Source organism: Salvelinus alpinus, chromosome 14 (genome assembly GCF_045679555.1).
Source record: "Salvelinus alpinus chromosome 14, SLU_Salpinus.1, whole genome shotgun sequence".
NCBI lineage: Eukaryota > Metazoa > Chordata > Actinopteri > Salmoniformes > Salmonidae > Salvelinus > Salvelinus alpinus.
The window spans coordinates 11,776,576-11,800,513 of record NC_092099.1 but is presented as its reverse complement, the minus strand read 5'-3'; the positions used below and the strand labels follow the sequence as shown (position 1 = coordinate 11,800,513).

Below are 23,938 nucleotides of genomic sequence, written 5' to 3'. Positions count from 1 at the left end.
TGGCTTGTTAGTGTTAGGATCTAGAGAGCTCGAGCTGGCCCGGCCTGCGTACCTTCCCTTCCCCAACAACATTCCCCAAAGCTACAGGACTGACATTTCGACGAGAGACGAACATGATAGGATGTAGAGCGAGTTAAATAATGCGTTATAGCAAAAATAATTTTACAGGGAAAGATTTCTCAGACTCTTAATTGTCTTGTGAATCTCAATGATGGAGCAAAAAATGGCGTCACTGCCTAGCTCCTAGAGGCCAAATTCAATACGGCCTGATTTGGATAAATGGAACATACCAACAACGGTGAGGTTGAGAGCAGCCTGTCTCACGCCGTAGTTGTTTCGCAACTCTACGGTGTAGCAGCCACAGTGCTCCTGCTGGCTGTCAGCGATGGTCAGTTTACTGTTGGACTCTGTGGTTTCAATGGTTAAATCACCTTTGACCTCTTGGATCTGCAGACAAAACCACCATAAGGTCAGTCATATCACGGAGAAGGAAACGTTCGCTAAAACAGTTACATAGAGTTACTATAGTGTCATTAAATATATATACATAAATAATTAGAAATTGGACATGGTGGTTCATTTCAGGTGATGGTTGGAGTTGATCATAGACAGGGCAGAGCAATAGAGTCAATATATAATCAATACATAAAGGGGTGGACTGGTACAGACTTGTCCTTACTGGTTTGCGGAACTTGAGCCAGGTGCATTTGATTGGTGCAGCTCCTCCAAACTTACAGAGAATTTCCACCTTCTCTCCTGCCAGGATCTTCATGTCGTCTGGGAACTGAACAATCTGAGGTGGTATAGCTGGATGACACACATACACACACACACTTCAGCCAGAAACATCTCTATCCATCATCAGAACAAACCTCCAGGTAAACCCGTGTTCAGTACTCATCTGGCTCCCCCCGTCCACTGTTTGTCCAATAATCTGGGGGCTGAGATGGATTGGCAGGGGGAATCTCTGATTGCTATTACAGGCACCCTCAGACCTCTGACAGAGCAGGGAGCAGCTCTCACAGAGCAGCTGAGTCCAGCCAGTGTTTGACACACGAGCTACGCCCTCTAGCCTGAATGAGAGAGCTGGGCTGGAGCACAGGCTAGGGGATCATCTATCCTGCTTGTTGACATTTGGGTCGTTCTCTATTAGGCCAGAGAGTTTTAGTACAGGGGCCCTATGTATCAAGTGCTCCAGAGTAGAAGAGCTGATTTAGGATCTGTGTTGTCTTTTTGGACAGGGGGACCTGATCCTACTTCAGCTCTCCTACTCTGATAAGCTTGGTACATTAGGTACATAGAGAAACTATTTGCATGTATGAGGAAGTCTTTCTTACCCTGTTTGGGAGGAGTCTTTGTATTCGGTTTCTTTATCCTTGCCTCACCTGGAAAAGAGACAAATTATTACAAATTGGGAAGGCCGCAGTTATGTCAATGCAGTCGATAATGGATCCAATGAGATTTGATACAAATGATTCCCGTTTGTGAATCTTCAACGCAATTAATTCAAGTAAAATGAATATATTGATCAGAACCCAGACTGAATCTAAAAATGGTGAGTGTAGGATTCGCATAAATTAATGCCATTGCAATTGATGACATTGTGAGCTACAACCGCAGCAAGCATTAGTAAATCAAAGTTTAAGTTCCTGTTCTTTTCCCCACATAATCACTCAGTGTTTCCTGCACCAATATAGCTGGAATCCAGATGTTACTATTGACAAGACATATTGATCAAAGCATAGATGAAGATTGAATTTGTACAGCTCATTTACCACAAGTTTGAAACACCAGTCCAGCTAGCCTCTGACGGAGCACACGCTGTGGGAAATAACACATTTGTACACTCAGAATCCTTGTTTAAAGCATTTGCCTTTATAGTGCATTATCTATAAAATGTTTTGGTTTTATAACCACTTATGAGTTCTGAAGACTTAGGCGTATAGTCTGCCATAACTAGTGTACTATAAGGCATTATGAACTTCATAGAAAATGTTCTTCCCAGGACAGTATATGGGAACGGAGAATAAACTGTCTGATAAGTTCACTTAAGGGAGCTATTCTCTTGTGGATGTCCTGGAAAAAAAGTGCTGCCTTTGTGCTTATGTCCTTTGGTATTTTCCTTTTTTGGTCATACAAAAGAATAGTACCAAAGTCTTCAGGAAATAGCTCTTGGCACAATATACATTACATTTGATTGCCGTCAAGAATGAAAGTAACAGTAAAAACAAAACTAATGGAGATGGTGAGGAGCAACACGGAATATTAACCTTGATGAATTACAGCTTAAGCTCGCCAGGTCTTTACTTCCCTCTTTTCTGCATGAGATCATCCTCTCTGGAAAGAATAACATCCTTTTTACAACAACTATTTTTGCCCAGTGTACTGAAGCAAAACATGAAGTTGATAAAAAAAAGTTTAATTGCACAAATAACATCTACCATTGCTGTTTCCATTTGCGAATACTGTACAAATCATTTTTTTGCAGCGTCAAATACAGAAAATGACAGCCAAACAAAGAGAGCAGACTTTTAAACACACTCAAATTGTTATGAGCACACGGAATGGCTGTGTAAGGTTTTAATGCGGGAAACAGCGGACTCTTTAAAAGCTTGTGTTCATGAAGTTTCCAAAACAAGTAGAGAACTTAAAAAGGGGAAATCCACTATTTTGGTATTTTTGTTTCTAAATGTTTTACATGTTAGCAGTCAAATCTTCAAGATATTGGACTTTCAAGAAGCAATGTGTCACCGGCCACATCATGTGGCAAACGCAAACACATTTTGCATCATGATAACGTGATGGGGCCGGTGACACTTTGCATCTTGAAGACTTGACTGCTGACATGCAAACTGTCGGGACTGTATCAACAGCGGACTAATGAAAAAAAAGAACAATGAATGCTTAATTGGTCCGGTTGTAAAGTTTTCACATGCATCCGTTCAGTTTTGAATTCTAAATAAACTACTGCACCCAGCCTTTGAGCTGCAGTTAAAAAGGTAGTGTGTGTGTGTATTCATGGGTACCAAGGGAAGCCAGGTTTCCCCCAGAAATTGTCTGCGTTTTATAATTTTCCTTCATTTCGCAAGAGGCTGTATCTCACTAAAGAAAGCATCAGAGTGAGCGAAACAGTACCCGTCTGCCTCTGTCTGGTCAAAAAGAGTATGACATTGTTGCCATCCATAGCCAGTGAGCATTTGGCCTCCCTTGATTGAAAAAGTATAACATAGTTTAGCTTATCGCTGATTGGCTGAGTGAGCTCAACTGTGAATTGTCCTGGCACACCAGTAAAAAAGAAAGTCAAGGAAAGCCAGTTTGGATTTGGCTTCACTCCAATCACTTCAAAAGCAATACGTCATTGACAGAAACAAACTTGAATTGTTGCATGTCGTTGTGTTGTGGTCCTACGGTGGCTAGCTGGCTAGCTAAAATTGCCTCTCTCTTAAATTAGCCATGGATGGAGACAGGGATTTGGAGCTGTGGTTTTACTTAATTCTCCATACTGGCCAATGATTGTAAGTGCAATTCTGATCCAACCATAAATTCCTACATTGTGCCCCTGGCCAGAGAGGATGTAAGTTCAACATGTAGCTAGATGTAGTAGGCTAATGTTAACTAGCTGGCTTGGCACATCGTTGCCCATGAAAGGAATTTAGGCTAGTGAGCAAGCATTTTAGCCATTTTTTTTCCTACTTGCACGAACGCACGCACGCGCACACGCACACACACACAGAGAGAGAAATGAGAACCATGGACAGCCACATATTTAGTTTACAAAGACTGGACTAAATTGTTTTATGCATATTTTACTTGTCACTGTATTAGACTAAGCATAGGTTATTTGATTATGTTGAAATATGTAAAATATTGATATAATAACCATATTGAAGTAAACTTGGAGTCACGCGATGACATGTGTGGTCCTCCCACTATGACCCGTCGGGAAAGTGTAACAGTTTAGCTTCCGTCCCTCTCCTCGCCCCTACCTGGGCTCGAACCAGGGACCCTCTGCACACATTGACAACAGCCACCCTCGAAGCGTCGTTACCACAAAAGCCCTTGCAGAGCAAGGGGAACAACTACTTCAAGGTCTCAGAGCAAGTCACTGATTGAAGCGCACCCCGCTAATAAGCTAGCCATTTCACATCGGTTACAAAAGCATGCAGTTTATTAGGGTTGAGGCTACAGATTAAATAAATGGTGAACTTCACAGGGTGGTGAAAGTGCAAGGTGATTAGCTTGATGCGCCAATAAATAATGAGGGTCTGCTTCTGGTGACATAGTCGATGCATGGCTGCCGTTTGACAAATAAAAATAATCTTGCTCTTTTGTCCAAAATAAACTCATAATGTAGGCCAAGGTTCCCCAACTGGCGGCCCGTGGGCTGAATTTGGCCCGCGGGTGGTATTATTTGGCCACCCAAACTGAGCTAAAATTGTTTTCATTGTTGGAAATAAAAACACCAGGAAATGTATTTAATTTTGGAAATCTGTTCCCAAGTACTCCCACGCATAATAGACACATGATCGTATACAAATGTAAGCTAGATTTGAAAGTATTATGTTTTAGTCAAATATTATATACGTTTGGGATTCTTGCGGTCAAATTTTCAGTCTACAAATGATTTATATAACGCAACAAGCTAATTTTGTGCACTCTATCACGCAGCCTTTTATCTGCAATTTCATGGAAACGTCTGGTGGGGAAAAGTATGCAGATTTTTGAATATTCGTCTCAAAATCTGTCACTCGTCAATCTGTGGGGCACATTTCATCCTCGAGAATTTCCACAGCTATCAACAACGGAAAGATTGCTTCAGCAATAAATTACTGCTCAAAGTGGATGCTGTCCCTACAATCAATGTGGCGTCTAAGGAACAAAATCCACCCCTCCAAAAGAAAGCATGGCTCTGGGGCTTCTCCGAAATGCCAAAGAGTCACATTTCAGATTAGCCCGCACTTGGCAGGCTGTATAAAAAAAACTGTATAGAATTACCGCTACCCAACAAACACCTTGAACTTGCTCTATACTGTAACTACTCTTTCCCATAGGCATGTACTATCTATAGTCCAGCAGCCCCAGCAGAGACCGAGGAGCATTATCATGGGCTTCTGTGAGCATGTGTAACCGATGTGAAATGGCTAGCTAGTTAGTGGTGGTGCGCGCTAATAGCGTTTCAATCGGTGACGTCACTCGCTTTGAGACCTTGAAGTAGTGGTTCCCCTTGCTCTGCAAGGGCCGCGGCCTTTGTGGAGCGATGGGTAACAATGCTTCGTGGGTGACTGTTGTTGATGTGTGCAGAGGGTCCCTGGTTCGCGCCCGGGTCGGGGCGAGGGGACTGGCTAAAGTTAAACTGTTACACATGGAAGTGGTGTAAGTGAAAGTCAAAAGAGCTAGCTTTCTATCTCTATGCTAACGTTAGCTAGCATTTAGCTCACGTTTTCCATCTAAATAACATTGATCAAACTAAGCAAATGCAAACACGTCTGCCAGCTGTTGGTAGCCAACAGCTGATGCTGTCATACTATAGATCAGGGGTATTGAACTCTTACCCTACGAGGTCTGGAGCATAATGGTTCTCTGTTCTACCTGAATCAATTGCAGCCACCTGGTGTCCCAGGTCTAAAAATCAGTCCCTGATTATAGGAGAACAATGAAAAAAAAATGGAACTGGCTTCAAAGTCCACAGTTGTGTCTGAGGGCTATAGATACAGTGCATTCAGAAAGTATTCAGACCCTTTCCATTTTTCCTCATTTTGTTACGTTACACCCATATTCTAAATTAGATTTTTTAAACCCCCCCCTAAATCTACACACAATACCCCATAATGACAGGGCAAAAACAAGTCAATGTTTTGGGGGAAATTCATAAAAAAATATATAATTTTACATAAGTATTCAGGCCCTTTGCTATGAGACTAAATTGAGCTCGAGGTACATCCTGTTTCCATTGATCATCCTTGAGATGTTTCTACAACTTGGAGTTCACCTGTGGTAAATTCAATTGATTGGACATGATTTGGAAAGGCACACACCTGTCTATATAAGGTCCCACAGTTGACAGTGCATGTCAGAGGAAAAAACTAAGCCATGAGGTCAAAGAAATTGTCCATAGAGCTCTGAGACAGGATTGGAAGAAGTTCGGAACTACCAAGACTCTTCCTAGAGCTGGCCGCCCGGCCAAACTGAGCAATCGGGGAGAAGGGCCTTGGTCAGGAAGGTGACCAAGAACCAGATGGCCACTGACAGAGCTCCAGTTCCTCTGTGGAGATGGGACAACTATCTCTGCAGCACTCCACCAAACAGGCCTTTATGGTAGAGTGGCCAGATGGAAGCCACTCCCCAGTAAAAGGCACATGATAGCCTGCTTGGAGTATGCCAGGAACCTAAAGGACACTCAGACCATGAGAAACAAGATTCTCTGGTCTGATGAAATCAAGTATGAACTCTTTGGCCTGAATGCAGTGTGTCACGTCTGGAGAAAACCTGGCACCATTCCTACAGTGAAGCATGGTGGTAGCAGTATCATTCTGTGGGGATGTTTTTTAGTGGCAGGGACTAGGAGACTAGTCAGGATCGAGGGAAAGATGAACGGAGCCAAGTACAGAGAGATCCTTTATGAAAACCTGCTCCAGAGCACTCAGGACCTCAGACTAGGGCAAAGGTTCACCTTCCAACAGGACAACAATCCTAAGCACACGGCCCGAAGCCACTCCAGCGTTGTCTTGGCTAAGACTCTGAATGTCCTTGAGTGGTCCAGCCAGAGCTCAGACTTGAACCCAATCGAACATCTTTGGAGAGACCTACATTTATTTTTTTTTTTTACTGCGCAGCGATGATCCTCTTCCAACCTGACAGAGCTTGAGCGGATCTGCAGAGAAGAATGGGAGAAACTCCCCAAATACAGGTGTGTCAACCTTGTAGCGTCATACCCAAGAAGACTCGAGGCTGTAATCGCTGCCAAAGGTGCTTCAACAAAGTACTGAGTAAAAGGTCTGAATACTTATATAAATATGATATTTCAGTTGGGTTTTTTTGCCCAAAAAATAAACCTGTTTTTGATTTGTCATTATGGGGTATTGTATGTAGATTGAGGGAAAAAATCTATTTAATCAATTTTAGAAGAAGGCTGTAACGTAACAAAATGTGGAGATAGTGAAGGGGTCTGAATTCTTTCTGAATGCACCGTAGTACACTACATTTGCTGTTTCATCTGCTGCTTGTTTCCTAATGTTCACTCATACATTTCCACGTCATTTCTGAAATTTGATTTTATTGTATGAAGATTGACAATTACAATGTTTTGAATATTGTAGAAAAATCTTCAGTCAGTTTTCATACTAAAAGGTTATGTGCCACAGCTTACCATGTACAGTAGGCTACAGGCAATATGTTCCTCCATGTGAGTAAAAAAAATGACAATCTTTTGTATACATGGAGCATAAATTGTAAAATTGTAAACTAACAAAGAATTTATGGTCGAACCCATGTATATTAGTTAATATACAGCACCAACTACATAAATATCTGATAAGGTCCATTATCTGCTACCTGGATTTATAACCATATAAGCTAGCTAGTTCAGCCACCCATCTACAGTTCAACCAAACTGCTTTTTTTGTGTATCCTTGAAAAACAGCCAGCCATGAGACAAGAGACAGTGGACATTCACGCGTAACAAATCAAAGCGCTAGATAAGTGGAACAGCTGTTTCAGGAAATAATCGACTTCGGTAGCAAAAGGATCACATCAGCGCCATAAAAATGACACACTGCTCAATGTACACATCACGGACAAACTGAAAATGGTCCACCCACACAGACAGTGTGGTGAAGAAGGCGCAACAGCGCCTCTTCAACCTCAGGAGGCTGAAGAATTTTGTCTTGTCACCTAAAACCCTCAAACCTTTACAGATGCACAATTGAGAGCATCCTGTCGGGCTGTATCACCACCTGGTACGGCAACTGCACCGCCCACAACCGCAAGGCTCTCCAGAGGGTGGTGCGGTCTGCACAACGCATCACCGGGGGCAAACTAACTGCCTTCCAGGACACCGATGTCACATTAAGGCCAAAAAGATCAAGGACAATAACGACCCGAGCCACTACCTGTTCACCCCGCTTCCACCCAGAAGGCGAGGTCAGATAAGGTGCATCAAAGCTGGGACAGAGATTGAAAAAGTTTCTATCTCAAGGCTATCAGATTGTTAAACAGCCAGGACTAGCAGGACTGCTCGCTCATCCATATATTTTATACTTATATATTCTCATCCCATTACTAGATTGTGTGCATTAGGTTTTGTTGTGGAATTGTTAGATATTACCTGTTAGATACTGCTGCACTGTCGGATCTAGAAGCATAAGCATTTCGCTACAGGCCACATGCCCCAATGCATAGTGCCAACTGTAAAGTTTGGTGGAGGAGGAACAATTGTCTGGAGCTGTTTTTCCATGGTTTGGGCTAGGCCTTTTAGTTCTAATGAAGGGAATCGTTAATGCTACAGCATACAATGACATTCTAGACGATTCTGTGCTTCCAACTTTGTGGAAGGCCCTTTCCTGTTTCAGCATGACAATGCCCCCGTGCACAAAGCGAGGTCCATGGTTTTTTAAGATCGGTTTGGAAGAACTTGACTGGACTGCACAGAGCCCTGAACCCCATCGAACACCTTTGGGATAAATTTGAATGCTGACTGCGAGCCAGGCCTAATCGCCCAACATCAGTGCCCGACCTCACAAATGCTGTGTGATTGAATGGAAGCAAGTCCCTGAAGCAATGTTCCAACATCTAGAGCAGGGGTGCGCAACTCCAGTCCTCTGGAGCCTGATTTGTGTCAACATTTTCTCCATCCCTAGCAAACACAGCTAATTAATCAAATTGCATTCTAAACTGAAGATCATGCATAGGTGATTATTGGAGTCAGGTGTGTTAGCTGGGGCTGATGCAAAACTGTGACACCAATCAGGCCCTCGAGGACTGGAATTGCCCACCCCTCACTAGTGAAAAGCCTTCCCAGAAGAGTGGAGGCTGTTATGGCAGCAAATGGGGGACCAACCCCATATTAATGCCAATGATTTTGGAATGAGATGTTCGACAAGCAGGTGTCCACATACTTTTGGTCATTAGTGTAACTCAAGAAATCTCATAAAAATGTTTTTGTCAAGGCGGTCTTAGTCTCACAAATGTACATCCAACTAAGATGTTTGGTGCAGTTTTGCTCAAGTGAAAAAAACGTGCATGAAAACAATTAGTCTCTCGTTGAATAATCCCTACTGTTGACCAATCACCGAAGGGGCATAGACTTTTGCTTGCCACGTTAAATTTGTGAACTAACAGCCGGAAAAAAATTAACTGTTCCGAACTGTTTCGGATGGAAAGCATGTGGACGCCTCCAGCTGAGAGTTCCACGATACAATCCATTGAGATGTGATGTACATATCGTGAAGTGGAGAATTCTCAGCTACTTGCTACTAAACTGTTCTTATGCCAGCACCCAGGATATCAAGCCTGGAAGGCTCATGGTCCATATGTGAGCTGTAGAGCAGTTGCACCATGTTACCCAGCCGGAGACGTGTTGAAGCTGTCAAAACAAGTCCGGCCTTAACCCTTCCACAGAGGGATGTGCATCCGGAGACACCTGAAACCCCACCTCTTCAAGGAATACCTAGGATAGGATAAAGTAATCCTTCTGACCCCCCCCCCCCCCCTTAAAAGATTTAGATGCACTATTGTAAAGTGGTTGTTCCACTGGATGTCATAAGGTGAATGCACCAATTTGTAAGTCGCTCTGGATAAGAACGTCTGCTAAATGACTTAAATGTAAATGTAATGTGCATCCCTGATCTGGTTCCTTCTCACAGGCTTGGAGTCAGTTCTCTCTACTTTCATTGTGTTAAGACAATATGGAGACATTGCACTGCACAGGCCTGTATCACAATCCCCCCCCCCCACCACCACATGGAATCTAAAGAAACAGCATCTCCAAAACCATTGGATTACCTGATGAGCACACTCTCCATCATAACAGAGGGAGAACATTACATCCCACTTGTCCAGCATTGTTACGGGCTGTCAACAGGAGTAGAGGCACAGATGAAAGCAGTTTGACATGAGATAAAGGAGCGGTTGAGTGTCCCGATGGGACAGTGCATTCTGAGCTCTCCAGGACCCTGCAGTGCTGGACTGTGCCCCCGAGTGCAAGTTAAATAAATGTGCAGGGGTTAGAGTTTTCCAGCGGGGATGAAAAAGCTGCTTGTTTTCATAGCACTACACCACTGACGCATTTCCCATGGCTCACCACGCTCTGGGACTGTAACTAGATAACACACAAGCACGAGCAACAGGGACTGCTTTAGAAAAACCATAACATGGCTAATATCATCGATAGCCCACTCTATAAAGCACTTGGAAGTAATACGACCATGCATCTGGATGAGAATCTGAATCAAAACATTTACATTTTTGTCATGTAGCAGACACTCTTATCCAGAGCGACTTACAGTTAGTGCATTCATCTTAAGATCGCTAGGTAGGACAACCACATATCACAGGCATAGAAAGTACATTGTTCCTCAACGTAGCTATCAGTAGAGTCGGAGCTAGAAGGGGGGGTGGGGTCAAGTGCAAGTGCTAGATAAGTGTTGAGAATTATTTAAGATACTGTTTGGGTTTCAGACGTTTTCGGAAGATGGGCAGGGACTCTGCTGTCCTAGCTTCAGGGGAAGCTGGTTCCACCATTGGGGTGCCAGGATAGAGAAGAGCTTGGACTGGGCTGAGCGGGAACTGCCCTCCCGTAGGGGGGAGGGCCATGAGACCTGAGGTGGCAGAACAGAGTGGTCGGGTTGGGGTGTAGGGTTTGAGCATAGGCTGAAGGTAGGAAGGGGCAGTTCCTCTTGCTGTTCCGTAGGTAGTGGATGCAAGATTTGACTGGAAGCCAGTGGAGGGTAGGGAGGAGCAGGGTGACCTGAGAGAACTTGGGAAGGTTGAAAACTAGAGACGGGCTGCTGCATTCTGGATAAGTTGCAGGGGTTTAATGGCACAAGCGGAGAGCCCAGCCAACAGCCAGTTGCAATAGTCCAGACAGGAAAGGACAAGTGCCTGGATTAGGACCTGTGCCGCTTCCTGTGTGAAGTAGGGTCGTACTCTACAGATGTTGTAGAGCGTGAACCTGCAAGAGCGGGTCACTGCTTTGATGTTTGCAGAGAACGACAGGATGTTGTCCTGGGTCACTCTGGGAAGGCGACTCGAGTTGTCAACCGTGATGGAGAGGTCTTTGAGCAGGCAGGCCTTCCCAAGGAGGAATAGCAGTTCCGTTGAGGTTGAGCTTGAAGTGGTGGGCCGACATCCAAGTTGAGATATCTGCCAGGCACGCAAGGATGCGTGTTGCCACCTGGGTGTCAGAAGGGGTGAAAGAGAAAAGTAGTTGAGCGTCATCCGCATAGCAATGATAGGAGAGACCATGTGAGGATATGGTGGAGCCGAGTGACTTGGTGTACAGGGAGAAGAGGAGAAGGCCTAGAACCGAGCCCTGGGGGACACCAGTAGTGAGAGTACGCGGTGCAGACACTGATCAACTCCCCGTCACCTGGTAGGAGCGGCCTGCCAGGTAGGATGCAATCCAAGAGTGTGAATAGCCTGAGACGCCCAGCCCTGAGAGGGTGGAGAGGAGGATCTGATGCTTCATGGTGTCGAAGGCAGCGGATAGATCTAGGAGGATGAGAATAGAGAGAGAGAGTAAGCTTTGGCAGTGTGGAAAACCTCTGACACAGAGAAGAGCAGTCTCGGTTGGATGACCAGTCTTCAAGCCTGACTGGTTAGGGTCAAGAAGCTCGTTCTGAGAGAGATGAGAAAGTTGGTCAGAGAAAGCACGCTCAAGTGTTTTGGAAAGAAAAGCGAGAAGGGATACAGGTCTATAGTTTTTGACGCCAGATGAGTCAAGTGTTGGTTTCTTGAGGGGCGCAACTCGAGCCATTTTGAAGTCAGAGGGGATGCAGCCAGTGGTCAGGGATGAGTTGATGAGGGAAGTGAGGAGGTCTCCAGAAGGGAGGAGATGGGGTGGAACAGGCAAGTTTGTCAGGCAATTTCTTTAGGAGGGGAGCAAAACAAGCTCCCTTGATCCTGGTTGATGTGTCAACAACTACCTGCAAATTATGAGCAGTCAGCAGTTCACACACCAAGTAAGCCACTGGGAAAACAGGCAGCACTTAAATTAGATGGCCCTAGCTAGCATAAAGACAGTACTAGACCACAACAGATGAAGACAAAATAATTATACTTATCACTCCTGAGGATCAGGAATCCTCTAGCTGTAGAATGAAGCTATAAAACTAACGTTACATTTGGCTACAATAAGCTTTCTAGTACCATGTAAAATAACAAAACATGTAAGAACTACAGTATAAGCACTGACACCAACTATCACAATCAGGGTTATAGCTTCACATGACCTCCGATACCCCATTGGAACATTGTAGTGAATTAATCATTCTAAAAACAGAATTATACCCAACGCCAGACTTGAAAACATTTGACTTGTTTCAAATCTACCCTACTTGGGAATCCAACATCAAAAGAGATTAGCCTTAATAAATCTGGGGCTCTTGTGTCAGGTCTCGGCCTCCTGCTTTTATTTAACTGCTCCAAACTATCCTACAGCTCTGAGTTTCGTAGCTTGTTTGGGTCAGGCCACATTCCAGCAGGACAAAAGCATATCCAAAAGCTGGCAGATTTTCTGCAGAACCTCCAAGTATTGGAAAAAAGAGGCCGGAGCATGTGTGTCTGGCTGAATCAAGAGATGGCTGAGGAACAGGCAGACGCGAGCCTTACATGGAAGTTCGGGAGAGGAGGTTGAGTAAGCAGGGCAGCCATGCAAAGGGTCTCTCCCTCTCCTCTCTTTCCCCCTTGCCTTTTCCTCTCCCTCCCTCCTTGGGCTTGTTTTAAGTGCCAGCGAGTGTCCCGGGCTTAAAGACAAACAGCAGTCAATTAGCTCTGTCAAACATCACAGAGAGGGGTGTCGTAGTGGCCTCTGACCCCTGGAAGGAACCATCCAGGCTGGAGGGCTAAACGGACATGCTTTATGCTCAGCCCTAAGCGTGCCTGATCCAAAGCCTTTTATGTAAAGGAAGATTTGCGTGCTTGATTCAGAAGGAGGATTCGGCTGGGTTCTTTACAGGCTAATACCTTACATCATTAAATCATATGGAAAAGAATGTGCAGGGGTATAGCACATAACTCTGTCGAACTACCTACGCATTCCTCCAGCTTGGAAAGATGAAGAGGACTATTAAGATAAGCACATCTCCTTAGTCATCTTTTCTAGTACCGTAAATCGAACCGACTTCGGATAAAACATTTACTGATCGCTATTTACATCTTATTTCTGTCCTTTGTTCTCTACATACTGCAAGCCGATTACAGGGTAAGAACTATTTTTTTTGTTTTGTTCACATGCTATAAAAGTGCCCGAGCTCGAGGAGGCAGACAGGCTGCAGCAGTGGGAAAGGCAGATCCCATGCCGCTCCTTTTTGGGAAATAAGCATATTTTGGAAACTCACTCTCGGAGGTAGGGATGGATGGCTTCTTGCTCTTCTTGTCAGCTGCTGTCGAGTTTGTGTCTGTAGGATCTACGGGAGAGGAAAAGGAAACATGTTTCAGGTCACTTATTCCCACACATTATCATTTCCATTTCTTCAATGCTAAAAATAATCCCTACGAATTGTATCAGTAACAAAAAAAACTAACCATAGTCTCGTACAGTACTTTATAGAAATCAAATCAAAGGTTATTGGTCGCTTGTTTTCCTAGCACAAACAGTGCAGTAATACACATAATCCAAAAATAAATATCATAACGAGCAATGTCAGCGTCTGGAATATAATGGTGTGTATAGACCGTATGGACAGTGAACCATACATGAAATGAACCACGTTAAAAATGTAATGATTCCCAACGTCAACTGAATCATTGAGATATGCCCCTGTATCCATCTTTGTCTCTCCTGCAAAACAGATTTTATCTCGACTCACTTTGCTAAATGGCAGCCCCACCGCACCTCTCTAATTCAGTTGGGTTAAATGCGGAAGACATTTCAGATGAAGGCATTCAGTTGTCCAACTGACTAGGTATCCCCCTTTCCCTAAATTACGTTTCATAATCTCATATTTTTGTATTGACGGCAACAGTAGTAGAAGTATGCGATAGTTCAACTAATGTGTATTGCGAAATAATCTAAAACTAGGATTGAACCGTACGTGCCTGCCTAATGAATGATCTAGGCCTGTTCGTGAGTGCTGGGGAGCTGGGAAAGGCGGACGTGCAGTGGGAGCCTGGAACAGGGACTCCAGCTCGGCTAATCTGGCCGCTGTAATTGCAGGAAGTGCCTAGGGTGATGCCGGGACAGCCGGGAGGCCAAGGGGGACTCATGGGAGTGGGACACGGCAGCCAGGAACAACTCACCATCCACCAGCACCATGCAGGAACACTCTGCTTTACCGGCCGAGTTCTCCACCCGGCACTTGTACTGGCCCTCGTCCTCGGGCAGGGCCTTGTCGATGGTCAGGGAGCACTGCCCTCCTGCAGGAAAAACACACACACAGAGAGGACCTTAGCTAGAGTAGCCCCAGTACACACAGAGAAACTTTGTCACTGTGGCCCCTAGTACACAGACAGACAACCACAGCCAAAGTGTCCTAGAATACAAACAAATCATATCCAGTGGCCCCCAGTACACACACAGCCACAGTGGCCCCCAGTACTCAAACACACAACCATAGCCACAGTGGCCCCCAGTACACAAACACACAACCATAGCCACAGTGGCCCCCAGTACACAAACACACCACCACAGCCACAGTGTCCCCCAGTACACACACACCACCACAGTGTCCCCCAGTACACACACACCACCACAGTGTCCCCCAGTACACACACACACCACCACCAGTGTCCCCCAGTACACACACACCACCACAGTGTCCCCCAGTACACACACACCACCAGTGTCCCCCAGTACACACACACCACCACAGTGACCCCAGTACACACACACCACCACAGTGTCCCCCAGTACACACACACACACCACCACAGTGTCCCCCAGTACACACACACACACCACCACAGTGTCCCCCAGTACACACACACCACCACAGTGTCCCCCAGTACACACACACACACCACCACAGTGTCCCCCAGTACACACACACCACCACAGTGGCCCCAGTACACACACACAACCGTAGCCAGAGTAGCCTCCATTACTACCCTAGCCTCCATTACTACCCTACAGCTCCATGAGGACATAACTCACATACTACTTTTGTTATGGTGGGACGTAAATGAGAAAAATGTGCATTCTTCAACATGACCCACAGTGACACTAAAAGGAGAATAAAAATGACCTGGGGGTCACCTATACATGATTCCATTATAAGAGGCCCTGACTTGGCTGTGTGACGGTTGGGATCTGGGGCTGTTTCACAGGACATAACAACTGGTGGTTGAGCAGTGTGCCTAGTTATGTTACTTTGCTGCTGCCCATTGATCGTCTTGTTAATTAGTCCTTACCCATAGCTCTGGTCCGGGGCGTCATTCGGTTGCACTCAATAACAGACAGGTAACTCGCTGTTGTCATCGTCAAGCTATGGGGCCCAGAGCAACCCTTACCCCCTGCCTAAACTCTGGACTAACTGTTATCCCCATACAAATGCACTCTAACTGGACTGACAAATACTGGTTCAAGATAGCCAGAGTATCAGGCATCTGCATCAACACATCAAACTGCCTGAAATAACAGAGCAGTGATTATGGACGAACGCGTCCCAAATTACACCTCATTCCCTATGTAGTGCACTATTTAGGGAAAAGGGTGCCATTTGGACAAACACGACGTCTGTGTTGTCAGTGTGCCAGGGACCCCCAGGAGCCCAGAAACAGGGAGTTCTTTTGCCATTCTTACTCTACATTCGATTCATACCACCTTGTAAATATGTGGGGCTTTCTACAAGGAGACAATTACAAGCACCCAGAACAAAACAATTCATCACTATGATAACATCAACTCCCTCTATGTAAAGGGATACGTTCCCATCATATCCCATATCGAATGCAGCGGTGCAAGAGGGGAAACTCAGTCACATCACTGTCTGTCAGACACACTACTTTATAATATTAGAAGCCAAGCCTCCACAAACACATGAATGAAATGGGATGTCTCTCAAATTCCCTACGTAGTGCACTATAAAAACCTAATAGGGTGCCATTTGGCACGCAGGCATGGTCGGCCTAGTAGTGGGCCACATACTTACCTTCGTTGGACAGCTTGATGAACTTGGAGGGCTTGATGACCTTCCCGTCTAGAGTCCAGGTAATAGTAGCTGGGGGGTCACAGGTCACTTGGCAATGTAGCCTCAGGCAAGCCTCATCCATCACGCTCATATCACTCAGCTTCTGACTGAACGAAGGCTCCTTTCCAATGTTGTTACTCTTATCAATAATCCCACCTGACACGCAGTTGATGGCATTCTTCTCCTTCTCAGTGGCAGCAGGGACTTTCGGTGTTGCTGCTTCTGGAGCAGGGCTCTCCCCATTCTTCTCCAAGTTCGTCTGATTCTTCTTGTTGGCCAGAACCGATTTGAAATCTGTAGGCTCTCCTTTCTCAGTAGGAGCGGTACCTGGTTTCGGGGAGGTGGCGGTGGTGCCCCCTTTTTTCCCCAGGACATCTCTAAAGTCCACCTGCGTGGGAGCGTTGACCTTCCTCTCATCTTCAGACAGTGTCTTGGGCTTGCCCCCTCTGGGCTGGAGCTGGCCCCTGAAGTCCATCTGTTCCGCCGTGATCTCCTTCAAGTCCTCCTCGGAGACGCTCTTGGTGGTGACTTTCCTGCCCAGCACCGTGCGGAAGTCGCGCTGCTCGGCCTCCTGCAGGCGGATCTGGTCCTCGCGGTGCTCCTTGGTCTCCACGCGCCTCTTCAGGAGTCCCCGGGCTGTGCTTGGCTCTTCTGACCCCTGCTGCGGAATGGAGCTGCTGCTAATGCTGCTGTTTGGTGGTGCTCTGCCTCGCACTGTCCCGTCCACTCCTCCCACACGCTGACAAGGCTCAGGGCTGCAGCAGGACAGAGAGAGCGAGGTGTGGAAGAGGAAAAAAACAGGGGTTGTTTAAAAGCCCCGGCTGGCTCAGCCTCCACTAGTTAATTGGGGGGGAACCACAACTCAACATGTTACATCAGAGATGACTTCAGTAGCCTTATAAGGGCATGCACCCTGAACGGGGGGCATGCACCCTGAACGGGGCCCCAGCCCCCAGGCTTTGAACAATGGCACAGCTGGAGGAGGTACTGTAAACTATTTATTTGGTTATATTCAGGGATTAAGCGGATTTGAAACTGGGGTCTGGGGAGGGGGAGAAGGGAAGGCAAAAATAGCCCAGGTTGAGGGACCTCGACAATGAAGCAGTAGGCTAGTTAGTTACATACGTTTGGTGCTCTCCACTGGACACCACTGCACCCTCACTGACCACCAGAGTGGCAACACAACTGCAGTCACCCACTTTGTTCCTAGAAGAGAGAATGAGAAAAGGAATGGAAAACTGGGGAGGGGGAGTGTTTTCTGGTCCTTTCAGACCAAATCCCTCTAAAAAGGGACAGCATCAAGAAGAGGGCTTGTGTCTCAGTGATGGCAGTTTTAGATTACCTTAACATGACTTTTAAATATGTAACCCTAATCCATATATTATAATAACCAATCAGAGCATAACAAAACAGATGTAAAGTGAAACATTCAAATGTTCCATATGATGTCTGAGGTGGACAAGTAGTAGTATCTTATAGTACGTTACACTGTAAATGACATTGTTACTGTGTTTCAACAAAAACAGCTCCTGACTCACAGAAGTGAGTCATCTACTGTATAAGGAGTCCTCCACTATGTCCCAAATGGCACCCTATTCCCTATGAAGTGCACCCCTGGTCATCTAGTCAAAAGTAGTGCACTTCATAGGCAATAGGGTGCCAGTTGGGATGTAGAAGCCTACCTCAGGCTGATCTCGTAGTCCCCGGCGTGGTGGGACCGGACTCGTCTAATGAGCAGGGACACCACATCCTCCTTCTGCAGTATCTCATAGTCCAGGTCAGTGGTCACCACCTGGCCCTGCTTCATCCAGCTCCACTGGGGGAAGGGGTCCCCAGCGATGGCACAGGACAGCAGGACATTCTGGCCCAGGTAGGCGGTGGTGGGCTTGAGCTTTGTGATGAACCAGGGCTGGACCCCGTCCTGGGGCTCTGGAAGACAGACATGGATAACCAACAGGTCATTATGGCATGAACAGTGTTGCAAAATGCTGGTAAAGTTACCCGAATTTTGTAACCCTAGGCATAAACATCTGCTACAGTTTAATACATACAATTTCACCTGACACACCGAGCTATCTCAAGTGGAGTTAGCTAGGCTGCTAGCCTACCTTGTACAGTGAGTGAGACCTCAGTGCGAACCTCCCCTACTTTGTTCCATGCCTCACAGGTGTATTTCCCAGTGTCCTCAGGGAAGACTTCCTGGATGAACAGACTGCATTGGTTCCCCTTCCGCTCAAAGTGGAAGTCCTCCGACTCCTGGATCTCCTTCCCATTGTGGAGCCACACAATCTCTGGATGAGGATTCCCTAAGACCATAAAAGGTCACATTAAACCTCGTGTTTCATGTCCACATCATTTCAAAGTGTATAAAATGGATTGTGTAGATCAATAAAGTGACTTTAAGATGATTTGGACCAGGGTTGAGGTAAATTCAGAATGGAGTTGCGAGTTAGTCTATCATTCCAATTCAATTGGCCACACACAGGACGCAGAATTGGAACTAAAAGTATAATTTAATTCAATGAAATTAAGCCATTGTTTATTTTAACACTTTTTTTCTGGTTCATATACAGTCCATGAACCAAAGACCAGCCCAGCTACTATCGATTATTGCCTATGGGAGAGCCACCCCTTTAAAATGAAAGATTCACCCATTTTGAATGTTAGATTGTATTTGTGCATCTCCGAGCGATGTTCTATCAATTCCCAGGGTCATTTCCCGGCTGTATTTCTGCCTGCTTGAAAGCCGAATAGCTCAGATACACATGAAAACGAAATTACCCCTTGAAATCGATAGAACATCACTCAGAGATGCACAAATACAATATAACATTCAAAATGAATGATTCTTTACTTTAAGTAGAACTGAACTCTGACAACAACAAAAAGTTGGTAAATGGCCTTTATGGGATGTCTTCATTTCTCCACCATCTTTGACCTTACATCTCAAAGCAAAAACTCAAACAAAAAGACTGTTCAACATTGAGTTATAATCAAACTAATATTTGAAATGGTATCTTTTTTTTATTATTACAAACTGGATGGTTCGAGCCCTGAATGCTGATTGGCTGACAGCCGTGGTACTGTATATCAGACCGTATACCACGTGTATGACAAAACATTTATTTGTACTTTTCTAATTATGTTGGTAACTTGTTTATAATAGCAATAAGCCACCTCGGGTGTTTGTGATATGGACAATATACCCCGGCTAAAAGCTGTGTCCAGGCAGTCCGTGTTGCATCATGCGTAAGAACAGCCCTTAACCGGGGTATATTGGCCATATACCACACCCCCTCGGGCCTTATGGGTTAAGTAAGAGGTGGGAGATGATTTTGAGACTTACGTTTCATATGTTAGTCAAATTTCTTTGAATTGGTTCTACTTCCTCTAATTCAAATTCACGGATTGAATTCGGAAATTAAGAATTGACCGCGACCCTGATTTTGATAGGAAACCCTGATTTTGATGCAAAAAAGTAAGCATTTGGACAGTGGACAGGTAAACAAAACCAAAGCATAGTCTCACCTTGTCCACAGACAGCTTACGTGGTAAGGAAACTAAAATCATTTTCTAACTTTGGGTGAACTATCACTTTAAATTGTGCCCTATAGTAACAGGCCGTTATGACGGGTTGTATTACATAACACACTCAATGATATACAGTTGTCTTGCATAATTGTATGCATTTTTCACATAGGCATGATCAAAATAAAATGCATGTGCTTTAATGCTATTATAAACCTTTATAAGAAAATAAATTGAGACCCTCCTGCTCCATCACTATTTACATTAAAAAGACAAGGTCTAGAATAATGTAAATCATATGACGTATTACTAGCGACTCCTCCCCCATGCGAACAACCTCAGTGGGATAATGAAGATGACGTAATAATAATAAGTGATAATACTCAGAGTCAATCCATCCCCTCAGGTCACACATTGGAAGGAAATGGAAATGCAGAAAACACCCGAAAACCAAACAAGTATCTCTGGGGGGCCAAGCAGGAAATACCAGCGTCTAAAGCAAACAGTCGCTGAAAACACACACGCTGAATTTTCCATTCTGATTAATGGGAATGAGGGTTAAAACGAGACACCCACCAGGGTTGTATTCATTGGGGTGCACCACAGCAAAATGTTTTACAAAGTAAAGCTGTTCTCTTTTAACAGAGGGGGGAAAAAAGAACTTCTTATTGGACTTGTCCAGGTAGTCCCTCTCCTGTTTGTTTTCTTCCGTTTGGTGCCTAATGAATAGGACCCGAGAGGCCTTCTCTTACCCGTCACCTCCACGGTCATGATGACTTGGCTACCGTCCATGACTTTTAGATCCTTCAGACCTCTGAGAAATACAGGGGCCGATGGCTTCTTGGTGTCGACTGCATTTGGAGGGTCCGTCCTCTTGGCACTGTTCTTCGCTGAAATGTAACATTTGCAGGGTTACTTTTTACAGAACAGGAACATGAGTAACTCACTGAACAGCACACTAAGCCAAGGGAACCAGCGACAGTTGACGGTCATCGTGAGAGAGCTGGCCTACTCTAACAGTCAAAAGGCTTAAAACAACAGATAGAGGTAAAAAAAATACTTCATTTATTTTAAAACTGCAGAGCAAGTAAAAACCATTAGCAGCAAAAACATTACCTTGCTTGGAGGACTCTCCAAACACTTCTGACACAGGTTAAAAAGACATTCATTCATCAGCTAATATCATTAGCTAATAATGTCAGTCCGCCAGTGTGAAATTAAACAACCAACAACCTATTAACAAGACAATTAGCAGTTGGGTGTGTGCAAACGTCAATCAGTGCAGGCTATTGGGAGTTTGTCTTTCTGTTCATTTTCCATTCCATTCCAGTCAAAGACATAACATTACTTGCTTCACAGTTAAATATGCTATATTAAGAGAGTCTACTCCAAGTGAAGGTCTTTCCTTCACAGTCATGTAAATAAATATTACCTCAACATGGATTCCTAGAGTACTAAATATAGAGGCTGGAGTAGATCTCTTAAAATACATCCCAAATAGCACCCCATATAGTGGACTACTTATGACCCATGGTCAAAAGTAGTGGACTACATAGGGAGCCATTTGGGACAGTCATGGTGATTTAGAAAAACAATGAGGAACATGCTGGGGTTAACAAACTCCCTGTGCGTCTCTTGGGAGTCTCTGCTCGTTCAGAAAAAGATAACCTTCTGGGAGAGAGCAACAGCTCTCCTACATCAGGAAATGAGCTGTCTGGCAGTCTACCGCAGGATATCTGAAACCTAAAATACTGAAGAACCCATACCAAAGAATCTGTGGAAAACTGTTTATGTTCTTAATGACATTGGTAGCCAAGCATATATAGGTGCTACAGCAGCCACTGTCTGAACACTTCCAGAAGCTATGGAGCAGAACGTCACGAGTACACCTGATCCTCATATGGACTTGCCATCTGGAGCACAAAGCAACGCTATAAAATATGGTGGATAAATTAACTTAGGCAGTTTACCATTGGGAAAAAATGGTCAAGGTTCCATCTGTGTAAGAAAAAAATAAGGGAGTGGGGTGTCATTCTTTCTCCACCATCTCTGATGGGGTCTGCATCCCAAATGGCATCGTTTTTCCTATTTAGTGCACTATAGCGGGCACTACCTTTGACCAGAGCCCTATGGGCCCTTTTAAAAAGTACTGTACTACATAGGGAATATGGTGCCATTTGGAATGCAAACCATGAATACTAGACACATCCTGAACATTACCAGCATGTATTGTGTTTGGTTCTACGTAGTCAGCTCCCCATATTGTGATGTTCTTGGCAAACATGCAAGGAACATTCCCTGAAAACACTAGAATAATCTCATTAAAGACGACCATAGGGACAATGTTCCTGCCAAGGTCTTTGGGAGTCCAAAATCAAATTACTTGACTCATCACTACACTTTAGTCCATTAAAGGTAGACTCAGCTAAATTACGTTGCAACGAACAGCACCGCAGATATTAAGATGAGCGAGACTCAAGACCTCGCTCTCACACAGTCATACACAGTATCTGCGCATGTGCATGGGTTCGCTTCATGCTGTTACAGCGTGGTAGTCTGGGCACCAAAACAGGCCAGCATCGCTGTGAGAGAGAACAAGAGAGAGAGGGAGAGCGAGAACGAGAGACCAACGGGAACTTTTTGGCCCTCGCTCCTTGATTCATGCACACCATGTATGGCGTTTGGTTTTACGTAGTCAACCCCCCTCCCTCCCCCCCAAGTTCATAAACCGAAATGGTTCTAACCCTGTGGACTTCAGGACCCAACAGACAGGGAGGCAGGCTTGTCATAAACACAGCCCACTGTCTGTATGCATATCCAGCATGCCAGAGGGAGATCCAAGGCATCTCCAGCATGTTTCCATCAGCACTGTTGCTTAAACAGCCCTGCTTCACTGCTGCCTCAGCCAGCATTCCAAATGGCACCATATTCTCTTTATAGTGCACTACCTTTGACCAGTGGTGTAATTTACTTAAGTAAAAATACTTTAAAGTACTACTTAAGTAGTTTTTTGGGGTATCTGTACTTTACCATTTCAATTTGACAACTTTTACTTCACTACATTCCTTAAGAAAATAGTGTACTTTTTATTCCATACATTTTCCTTGACACCCAAAAGTACTCGTTACATTTTGAATGCTTAGCAGGACAGGAAAATAGTCTATTTCACACACTTATCAACCAAACATCCCTGGTCATTCCTACTGCCTCTGATCTGACGGACTCACTAAACACACTGCTTTGTTTGTAAATGATGTTTGAATGTTGGAGTGTGCCCCTGGGAAAATGATGGTATTTCAGATGTTTACCCCAGCGAAACAAATAGCTGAACCTCCACCTTGAAGTCCGGTGTGTGCTGATAGACAAGGATTTCATCCCAAATGGTCCCCAATTGCTTATATAGTGCGCTGCTTTTGATCAGGGCCATGGTCAAAAGTAGTGCACTACTTAAGGAAATAGGGTGCCATTTGGGACAAAGACAAAATGCATGCTGGAACAGAGAGAGCAGATGTTTCCTTAAATGCTACATCGGAGCCCTAAATAGCTATTATCTTAAAGTAGCACTGCTTCAAAGAGGCTCAAAGTACTCACGAGAGACATTTCAGGACTTTAGCAAACAGTCAAATACTCATTCTGAAAAAAATAAGCATTTTCCCTATCTCATGAATTGAGCGCATTCTCAATTTAGCAAAAACAAAACGCGTGTTTATATTTTCAAAAACGTCAAATTTAAATTGATCAAAATAACATTCATTGGCCATTCCCCTAATTTTAGCACTGCAGACTTTTCAAAGCCAAAGTCATAAAATTTGAATATATTACAAATTATAGGGCTTCGGGGACTAATAGCAGAACTACAAAAGTACAAGTAATAAGCATCATATTGAGAAATAATTACATGCATATGATGTGCTCTATTGGGGTAGTCCTCTGGGAAATATCTGATACATCAATCACAGATTAAACGTGTTTCTTTATCCTTTGCATCTTTGAGAAGACATCTGGGGCTGGATGTATCAAGCGTCTCAGAGTAGGGGTGCTGATCTAGATCAGTTTAGCCTTTTAGA

The 23,938-nt window shown here is 44.6% G+C and overlaps 1 protein-coding gene across 1 annotated transcript in view; it reads right to left on the bottom strand.

Moving 5' to 3' along the window:
- Positions 1–23,938, bottom strand: part of LOC139538418 (myosin light chain kinase, smooth muscle-like) — a 90,599-nt gene that overhangs the window by 15,815 nt on the left and 50,846 nt on the right. Inside the window, exons 13-22 of the mRNA XM_071340414.1 lie at positions 20,624–20,761; positions 18,452–18,649; positions 18,026–18,272; positions 17,469–17,549; positions 16,305–17,098; positions 14,455–14,571; positions 13,554–13,622; positions 1,338–1,385; positions 680–807; positions 291–447 (exon numbers count right to left, since the gene is read on the bottom strand). Of these exons, the coding sequence (XP_071196515.1) occupies positions 291–447; positions 680–807; positions 1,338–1,385; positions 13,554–13,622; positions 14,455–14,571; positions 16,305–17,098; positions 17,469–17,549; positions 18,026–18,272; positions 18,452–18,649; positions 20,624–20,761 (1,977 nt within the window). The remainder of the gene's footprint in view (positions 1–290; positions 448–679; positions 808–1,337; positions 1,386–13,553; positions 13,623–14,454; positions 14,572–16,304; positions 17,099–17,468; positions 17,550–18,025; positions 18,273–18,451; positions 18,650–20,623; positions 20,762–23,938) is intronic.